At 36.9% G+C, this 10,698-nt stretch overlaps 1 protein-coding gene across 1 annotated transcript in view; it reads right to left on the bottom strand.

Annotated features, from left to right (window-relative positions):
• Window positions 1-1,815: 1,815 nt before the first annotated feature.
• LOC122178245 overlaps window positions 1,816-10,698 on the bottom strand; it is a 32,986-nt gene continuing 24,103 nt past the window's right edge. The window contains exon 3 of the mRNA XM_042868310.1: window positions 1,816-2,061. Within this exon, the coding sequence (XP_042724244.1) occupies window positions 2,055-2,061 (7 nt within the window). The 3' untranslated portion in view covers window positions 1,816-2,054. The remainder of the gene's footprint in view (window positions 2,062-10,698) is intronic.

Raw genomic sequence — 10,698 nt, 5'->3', positions numbered from 1 at the left:
TCGTTTGCCTTTCCATGCTACCCTGGGTTCTCTTAGCAGGGCTAGAAGACAAAACTGTTTTCATCATGAACTTCTCAGTAACAAGGGAGGGTGTTCGTAGTTTAGTTCGTAGTTACCTGAAGGATAACTTTACGTTCAGCAAGACCTAGTGCTGGGTCCTGCACTTTGGCCACAACCCCCGGCAGCACTAACAGGCTTCGGGCACAGTGGCTGGAAACAGTGTAGAAGAAATGGGTCAGAGGCTGTTGGTCAGTGCTCAGCTGAACAGGAGTCATCAGGTAGCTAAGAAGGCCAGTGGCATCCTGGCTTGTATCAGAAATAATAACAATTAGTTGCTATTAGTAACAGAAGCAGGAAAGTGATCCTTCCCCTGTACTCAGCTCTGCTGAGAACACACTTTAAGTACTGTGTTCAGTTTTGAGTCCCTCACCATAAGAAAGACATCAAGGCCCAGGAAAGTGTCCAGAGAAGGGCAATGAAGCTTGTGAAGGGTCTGTAGCACAAGTCTGACAAGAAGCAACTGAGGGAGCTGGGATTGTTTAGCTGAGAAGAGAGGAGGCTTAGGAGAGACCTTATAGTTCTCTACAACTCCCTCAAAGGAGATTGTGGTGTGGTGGAGGTCAGCTTATTCTCCTGCATAACTAGCAATTGGATTAGAGAGAATGGCCTCAAGTTGTGCCAGGGAAGGTTCAGATTGGATATTAAGAAAAATTTCTTCTCTGAAAGAGTGGTCAGGTACTGGAACAATCTGCCCATAGAGGTGATTGAAACACCATCCCTGGAAGTGTTCAAGAAATGTTTAGATGTTGTACTAAGGGGTGTGGTTTAGTGGGGAAATATTGGTGGTAGGCTGATGGTTGGAGTGGATGATTTTGGAGCTCTTTTCCAATCTCAATGATTTTATGATGCCTGTAGGATTTGCCACATCTCTTGATGGAAATAATGTGAAAAATTTACTAGATAGATAGAAATAATGTGAAAAAAATTAATTCTCTTTGTATCCACCATGATCAATCTCTTTTGATCTAGTATCATTAACAAGTCCAGTGCAATGATTATTTTGCTAACAACATGCTGTAAGTCATATCATTATTTCCAGTTTCCAGTCGTAGTTCTTAGCATGATGCTAGCTGTCTCAGACTATTCAGGTATTGCACGTAATAAAAACAATTGACTGTACTAACAGTTATTCTCTCAGAGATGAGTGGACAACGTGCTGCTAGTTATCTAAATGAGTAAGCTGAAAGAAATCTACTCAAAATATGGGTGGTTTTTTTTGCCCTCTGCTGCTGACAGAAGGTGTACCTTATCATGAGGTATATCAAGCTGTCAACTGTATGAATGCAATTTGGCCGTTTTTTGCTTCTCAGAATATGATTGAATGGGTTCCACACAACCAAACATGCTCGACTTCTAGAGTTCAGCATGACTCATTAAAGACTAGAGACAGATCACAATTTCCTCAAGTGACATCAGACACCTGTATCTTTGTTTTAGTCGATCTTCCCATCAAAACCAAACAAAGAAACAATCCCTTTGCACATCAATTAAATTTAAGTCTATTGGCCTGTAAAGTTACATAGTTACCACCTATTGCTTTGCAGGTGTAATGTAATGTAGGATGGAGTATAGCCTTTTCTGACATCTTTGATCAGGTTGCAACAGTAAAGAGAAAAATAAAAAAGGATGTCTTCTTGTGAGGTTTTTCTACTTTTGTGGAGAAACTGTTACTAAAATCCTAATGCTACAGGAAAATCATGTCTCAAATGAGCTAATGAGATTATTAAGAAGTCATTTATTAAGAACTTGCTCTTATGTTATGCTCTTAATTTGCCATTACATTTTGTAACGGTCATAGCCCTTAACAAGCAAAATCTTCCCAGGAATATTTTCCTTTTGTGTATTGTATCACTGGCTTTGTTACACATAAGTGTTCAGGATGTCCACAGGCCACCAGTGAAAGCCATCTATTGCACTGTGTTTACAGAGGGATCTGTACTGGGTCCTCTTTACTTTAGTTCCACAGTTCTGGCTGCAGTCTTCTTCCTGGAACTTTAGATCCTGAGGGATAAAGGGAAAGGAGTCATGCCAAAAAATCAACCATCATTTTTATTTTCCTCCTTTATTAACCAGAAATATTCTGACAAGGTCCAACGCAAACAGAAATACCAACCCCATCTTGGTGTCTAATTCCTAATAATATTAGTTGGTCTGAACCCTCTTTGGCAGTCAGTTGGCCTCTCCAATGTCAATAAGATTATTTTAAGCCATCCAAAATGATGCCAATTTCGTTTAGCTGCCTACACTTTGCCATGGTTACGTGAAGTAACTTGGCGACACATTGTTGGCATTTATTGCATTTATTTGTTCAGGCTCTAGAAGTCCTATCAGTGATACACATCCAAGAGAGGAGGCTTGAATTGACATCCCTCTAGCCCCCAGATTGTTAATTTTAACAATACGAGTAAACTAGACAGAATTTCCATGTTCAGTGTGTTTGGGGCGTGCCATAGAGGGGATGGTGCAGACGAGGCATGAAAAACAGCCGATGAGGGTGGTTTCATTGCTGTGGTAACCAGGCTACCCTGCAGAAAGGAGCAGACCTGGTAAGCCAGGGAAGGGGCATGAAATAAGTGCACCATTGTGTAGCTGTATTTATTTTTAGAATTGTTTGTTGCATGGAAATGTCACCAATATAGACTCTGAATTGGAGAGGACTGGGAAAACCCTTGGTTTAAAGTATGCAGCTCTGCACCTTCAATCAAGGACGAAGCTCTAAGTTAAGGAACTATGACAAAATAGTTTAGTTTTACTTGGCATATCTCTAACTGTTATTCTCATTGCTGGAGTCCATTTACTCTGAGAAGAAATAAAAAATAGATTAAAGTATGAAGTAGATTAAAACAGGAGATGGGATACATATATCCTATCCTTTTTGATAACTTTGGAAGGAATGATAAGTAGAGTACCAGAATTAAAAGGCCTGGTCACACACAGAAAACAATTTTTCACTAGGAAAGTTCTGTAAATTGAAGATTCTCTGTGCAATGGAGGTTTTTATAATTATAGCATTTTTTTTTTTTAATGGTGATTAGCTAGTACAATATGCAATCTGTTGTGTATTTCCAGCATTAAATCTTTCTTTTCAGATTAACCATTTTTTTTTCCTCCTACTCTATTTCTGTTACACTGTGAAGAATTTTGTATAAGGATATATGTCTGATGCATATACCTTTTCTAATATAGTCAACTTCCTTGCTATAAACAGACCTTAATGATCAAACACTTTTCAGTTAGCATAGCTGCTGTTGTTAATCCATTATTCAGTAGAGCTAGCAATTAGCTGAAATATAAGAAAAATACAGTTTTATTTACTATTTACCTTGTATTCCCTTGTTTTGGTTTTGAAAAACAAATTCATCAACTAAACTATGAGAAAAACATTTAGAAATTGAATTTGTTTTTTTTTCTTTTTAAAGAGCAATATGTCAGTGCTGGCTTACCTTCTCACACAACTTCTGAAAACAATGAGGTTTCTGTTACCAACTAGCTATTTGACTGCCTCTTCATAGAAGACAAACCAGGAAAGTCCTCTACTTCACAACTGATATTAAACACTCCTGATATGAAACAGAATGTAATCCACCAAATGACTAAGGATTGACAAGCTTTGACAATAATAATTGGCCTTTTGTGCAACCTGATACATGTAGAGAAGCTTCAGTGAAGTTTTCTCCTTTAGCTTAACAGAGAAGTTCGCCTATGATTTAATTTTTTTTAAACTGTCACTGCTTCCATTTACAAATGTAATTGTAAATATCATTTGGTAAACTGAAATAATCGTGGTTTTTACTGTCTTGGCTTTTTAAAGAAATCCCTCTTCACCAGGATAGCTGTGTGATTGAGTACAGGATTAGTTTCATTAGTATTAGTTTCATGGTTTTTGTTTATTTGTTTTCAAAAAGATGAATTCATGGATCAAATTAAAAAGGACGAAGGAAAATGTATGCTGTAGTTATCACAGCTGCTTAAAGTCATCAAAAATTTTAATTTGCTAATGAGATGCTGAAATATTTAAAAAACAGAAAGAGGATTAATACTGCTGGAATAAGGTCAAATAAGCATAACAAGTTTTGTAGCAGGAAAAATATTCTTAATTTCTAAGCAGGGCAAAACAACAAATTTATTTAAAAAGCAAGACTGAAGAATATCCTTTAAATTATTTTCAAAAAGAATTTGAATTATTGAAGATATGTATGTATATATATAGCCAAAATAGAAAAATACACAGCTGTATAAAGTGGTGCCTGAATGTTGGAAAAAATGCACATCTAAGTATTATTTAGCAGAATATAGAATAATAGGCTCCACATACATTTGTTGACATTATCTTGTCAAATTTAACATTATGGTTTGTTACACTCTTTTGACACTGTCATTCTCACTAAGCAAATCACGCTTTTTAAAATTTCAGCTGTGTTATCTGTTTTCTTGTGCATTTATTCACACTATCATCTAAATAATCTTAAAATGTAGTCATTTTGATTAAAATCGCTGATAGAGGATAACGTTTTATTTCTGAAGAACAAGTTATCCACTTAAAATGTTGTTTTCAACATGTATTTCCACTCGTTTTTAATGTTTACATGAAAAATGCGATATCTGATAGTCTAAGGGTTGCTTTGCTCCAGTTGCTTGTTTCTTTCATGCAGACATAATTCATTGCTTCTGCCTTACCAGATTGTCTTTAGAGATGCATGGTAATGTTGCAAACAGTGAATACTGATGAGCAAGAAATAAGGAAGCTTTTAAGCAACACACAACCTGAATCAAATCTTAAATGCTGTTAACTAATAAGACTACTGACTTGAGCAAGTCTTCCACTTTTCTGCTACCTGAGGATTTATCTTCCCAAGTTTCCATGTAAGTTTTTTCACTATCAATCAAGAGAGGTGAAAACTGAAATTGCATCATGACAGACCTTCTCTAACTACTAAAATTTCAAAATTTCTGCCATACAGCACTCCTTTGGCTTTTGAGGTTAAATTTGTACATTTAATATAAGCATAATGACTGTATGAGATGGCCTTCAATGAGAACAACATCTGTATTGCATGAATTACAGTAGTTGCATCAGGGATGGATAAAATCTTGATCTTAATGGAAGTGCTACTCAGCTCCACAGATGTGACAGCTTCACATGTGAGGGAAAAGTGTGTTTTTCAATAGTGCTAGTAAGGCTGAAAGGGAAAATTAAAGGATCCCTTACATCATTAATCAGTAAACAATATTTTCTACATAACTTTTTCATGGTTTATTTTCTGTTGTAGACTTCAATTTAAGATGGCAATCTTGTAGACTCAAACTTTCCTTCCCAAACTGGAAAAAAAAAAAAAAAAAAAAAAAATACAAACCAGCCAAAGATATTGCCCTCCAAATCTTTCTTTTGAATATGTTCCTTCTCTAGGAATAGAGTAATTATGTGGCTATCATTTTCCTATACAAAATATTAGGTAGTAGTAGGCAATGTTAAGCATCCGGATTTCCCAACTCGTTTCAAATTCCATGGCACAGACCTTTTCCCTGTTTTCCGCACTGTGCTGGCACCTCTGTTCATGGGTCAATCCTATGAACTATTTCAGAGGACTTTTTACCTTAAATAAATGGAAAATTTATGTTCTGAAATTGTCACTTCGTGAAATACTATCAGTGCCTCAGACTGAATGTGCTTTGACAAATACAAAAATCTCTATTGTCAAAATAGTTCTACTAAGGACAGTTTGGGTGAGTCCAACCACCTCAAGCTCTTTTATTCTTTATCAACTTCTAATTCGTTTGTATTAGCTGCTAGATAGCTGATAGTGTTGGGAAGCCTGTATGCTAATTACCTAACTTTAAAAATAGATGCATCAGAGCCACAGGGTTTTTTCTGTTATGTTTTTAGATTATTCATAGAAATTATGGGGTTATCAACTGTGAATGTGAAATTTTCAGGCATATGTTTGGATATCATCTTCTTAAGCTATGCAATTATTCAGATTGACATCTCAGTCTTCCAGCAACCAGCAACTTCTGTTTCTAAGTAAAACATCATCAAGGTATTAGAAAGCCTTTGGCAATAGAATACAATTAAAATATGTCAAGCAGTGAAACCCATTAATATAGTAGAGGTTGAGTTCAAGAGAAATAGTTAAAGCATGTCGACATGACATAGAGAATAGCACAGAGCCCTTACTGATTAAATCACCCTGCTGAAATGCTGAAGCCTGTGTTGTAATGGAGACAAAACAGCACCTGAGCTCCTGTTTTAAAGCTAGTTTGGAGACCTCTGTACTGCACTTCAGTGGCTATAGGCAGCAGTGGTCTTTCTTTCATAAGGGCAATTCATGTCAGGGCAGGAGCAGTACAGATATTTATTTCACCAGTTTCAAACTCCAGTCCCTTAGATTCAGTTCGTTGTTCCTACAGTTAAGCCCTCTGGTGCCATCACTGAGTCCTTCCAGCACATCTTATGGACACATCTGGATTGAGCAGTTTGGATATAAGCCACCTCTGATCAGGAAGTTAATGTATTTGTGGTTATTGTGGGCTCAGCCTGTGCTAGTATATTTTGCAGGACTAATAAAATGGAGAAAACTTTCCCCCAACTCATAATTAACTATATCCTTTGAGGTCAAGAATTCTGTCAACATCTTAAGTTATGGAAACAAATTCTGTGCTCTTCTCTTTAGCATTTATATATTGCTTTTACTAGATATCCTATGGAGGTAATAGAGCTCATCTTTCAGCATGAAAAGGATAAAATATGCTGCACTGTAGAGAAACAGCTTTACGTTTAGATGCTTCACTAAGCAATCTTCATGGATGATTGCTGGAAACAATAGTTACATGTTCAAAATGTTATCCAGATACTTAAAGCTCAAACACAAAAATTATGCGCTGGAAACTTTGGCTTCACTGTTACTGCATTTAATTTCTAACATTACAGAGAAAACTTCTGCATTTTCTAATTGCAGAAGCTTTATTAAACATGAGCTTCAAACAGTGACTTTCTCTGCCCATAGAAACACAGAATACACAACTGGAACAGGTCTCTATGTGCTTCCTTGATGTATATGGGGCTGGATCCTCTGCCTTTATGCAGATGAAGTCTGTTTACACTTTATTCTTGGACTCTACTGACTTTGCTACCTGTGATGATTTACGGAATCCTATTTTTGGAAAAAGAACAATCTATTTCTTGTAAACTAATTTAAGCACTTTCATTTAAAGTTGGAAATAATTCTCAGTAATTACTGTCAAGACCTGACCTCAAAAAGGCCACCAGTTTTCCTCTTTTTTTGTAGTGTAACTGAATTACTCATATCAGTTAATGTAATGTGACCTAAAAAAATGGTGAGCCCAGTCTCTTGCTATCATCATGCCTCATGGGACTGCTTTCCAAGAGAGCAATATCTCTTCCCATCACTGTGGAAGAGTTAAGCTATCAGTGGTACAACATAAGTGTAAATTTTACAGTTTTATATGGACAAATTAGAGCTGTATATCCCTGTCCAGTGAAATTATATCTTCTAACTTAGCATTTTTCCTTTTTTTTTGTTCCCTTTCTCTGTGGGTTTGGTTTCTCTTTTGCCCTTAAGGCCTGTCAATTTTGGGCAAATTATTTCTCAATTAAAACTATCAATGAAGCAATAATCACTTTACCTGTAAAGTTTCACTATGCTAGAATTAGATGAAAAAAATGTTTTGTTTTTTTTTCTAATATATGACATACTATGAATCAGTGGGCCAAGTGGTTTAATATATACATAATTTCATTATGTATATAGCATATGCTATACTTCCATTTCATAAATTGTTTTTATGATTAGATCAACTACCTAGTCTGTATTTGGCATGATTTATTGGCTGGTTAATATTCAGAACCATACTTTCCTGTAAGCACTTACAGACCTTCTTATTAATACTCATACAACTATCACAACTGATATTACATAGCCGATGACAGTTGACAAAATCATCTACCTCCCTGTAATGCAGCCTGGCATCCTGCAGGTCTCCACCCTCTCACAGACCTCTGAGAGTTGCTTTCCATCACGACTCCTGTTGCCCCTGACTGAGTGCTTTCCATCACCACTCACACAGCAAACTGCTTTTAAGCAGTCACAGAACCTGTTTTGGCTCTCTGAAATTTCTCAAGCAATTCCTACCCATCCGTTTTCATTTAAGTGAAATAGAGGCTTTTTATTTGCGAAGTATAAAGGCAGACTCAATGAATAAGAAGTATTACAAATAAGTGCTTGAATTACTGTGGCAAACAATGACTTGAATGGCTCAAAAGTGACTTTATGAGCTGTATGACGCTGATGTGCGAAATGGGATCTATGGCTTCACTGAACAAGGTTTCTTATTGCTCAGAGGCTCTCACTGTTTCTCCAAAAATAAACTCAGCAGAGAAAATTCGGGGTTCCAGTATATTTCTAAGAAACCTTCATAAGTTATTTTCCCTCATCTTCTTTATCTTCTCTGTATCTACTTCATATAGCCCTTTTCTTGCAAGTTTCCCTTTGATAATTGGACACCAGATAATCTACAGCAATAGAAGTCCTCATTTCCCAATCCGAACAGGGAAGGTGTTGGGAGGAGGAAAAAAAATCTGTCTAGGTCACTTCTGTAAATTTTAAACTCATTAGTAAACATATTATCTTTGGATTGACTGAATTCTCACTTTGGTTGGAAGAGACTTGGAATATGGCTTCAGGGTCTTTAACTGAGGGTTTAGGTTCTTTTTGACTTTTATAATGCAGACTTTGTAATCTGAATGAAATAAACGTGGGGAACGTGAGGTCTCCTGGCAGTGAAGCACTGCAGAGTTGACTTCTGAGCACCTTAGTCCACACAGCAATAAGCACAGCTATAGTCAGCAGATGGACAGCTTTTTGAGTATTCCTATGAAACTTTGTGGTGCTGTTCTTTAGGGCAGAGCAAATCAGCAGGAAAAAGCTATGCTTGAATGGAGATCTCCTGTGTGTGGAACCTATGGAGAGAGTAATTGTGAACCCTGAATTACAGTTAGCTGCTTGGACAGAATTGGAAATGTGCTGGTTGACCAAACAGCAAAAGCATGGCAGGTCAGCATTAGACACATATTAGGACTTGGGAGCATTAGAGATACAAGTGTGTACAGGACACATGCTGCAGGAGAGCTCAGGCTGGGGGAATGTTAGGTGAGATAGCCCCTTCCCAGCTGTTTTTCTTGTGCTCATTACATAGGCAGGGAGCAAGCTGGCACCAGAACTGCTGTGCATATGACAGGGTTCATTGCTTCAGTCATAAGCCAGACATATTCCACAGGCTTATAGAAGTATTACCCAAACTGAATATATCCATAGTTAAACAAGATTTGCTAGTTCTTTGTGGTAGGCCTGGACATATTTCAGAAATGAAGCCACTGAAGGCCCTAAGTGGCCCTGTGTTTGCAAAAGCTAGACCATAGAGGGCTGTATGTGAGAGGCATTGGTTACTTCATACTTTTTCCCATATAAAAAGGCACTTGTGTTATTGTGTTCCCAAAGGACAGCTGAATTCTTGTGGGTAGGAAAAATCAGCTGCAAAATAACTACGGGAAATTTAAGGGATTTCCCATAGTCAAAAATAAAAGCAGTCTTATTTATTAAAGATAGACTGAATCCAACACTTGTTTCTGCTATAGGTAACTAGCAGCAAAGCTGCATTTGGATAATATTCTATTGTCTGACTTCACTGTCCTAGTTTGGAGAACTTTCCTTCTTTTAAAGGAATATTTTCTTATGATTAGGTTTTCTTTATTAGGTTATCACCATCTGTATCAAAATATAGCATGCTGTACAGTTTAAATCAGGCAAGGTACAGGCTCTTGAATTCCCTTCCTCAAAAATAAACAACCCATGTCACTGTCATCAAGTAAGAAAGTCACACACACTCCAACAAGGCAAGATTCCTGAATTAATCTTGAATCTGCAATCAATGCTCTGGTTGACTTGTTCAGAAGTTTCTTCAGATTTCTTGGATTCTGTAAAACTGAGAGCGATAACACAATAGACTTTGATTTTGAGGATTTAAATGCTACTTCTTCCCCCAAATCCTTTGGTAACTTTTATGTTTTCGTGAAACATATGTATCAGCTAATTTATGTAAAAGCATAACCAGCTGGCTGGTAATTTTTCTGCCAATGTTAGTACTTGTTTGACTTTTAACATGACTTAGTCCTCTTACAATTGATCTCCTATTATGTACCGCTTTGCCTGAATTCCTTTTCTGAAATTGCCATTAGTGCTCAGGTAAAAAAAGCACAGCAGCCTGTACATACTTTACATCATTGAAGAATCTAGCTATCAGGGTTGTTTTTTTTTCTTAGTAATATTTATATAGATAAAAACAGCACCGTCTTAGAGGCTTTTATCAATGGTTAGCTTATTGTAGAGCATTTTTTTAATGCAGGCAGATATGCTGTGTACCTTTATGGAATGGTATTCTGGTTTCATAACATCCCATCAGCATGTAGGTACTGCTGTAAGAACTACCTGATTCTGACTTTGCTCTGACTTTGTCCTGATAAAAAGCTGTTGTTTCACATGGATGAAAGTGAAATCAAAGTCAAGTCCAGCAGGTGAGCTGGTTAGCTAAGCAGAACCTTTTGAACATTGATGGAAACTACAG

This window comes from Lagopus leucura, unplaced genomic scaffold (genome assembly GCF_019238085.1).
Source record: "Lagopus leucura isolate 7727_CA_CO unplaced genomic scaffold, USGS_WTPT01 Super-Scaffold_100001, whole genome shotgun sequence".
Lineage (NCBI taxonomy): Eukaryota > Metazoa > Chordata > Aves > Galliformes > Phasianidae > Lagopus > Lagopus leucura.
The sequence above is the reverse complement of the archived record's forward strand: the minus strand, read 5'-3'. Positions and strand labels throughout refer to the sequence as shown.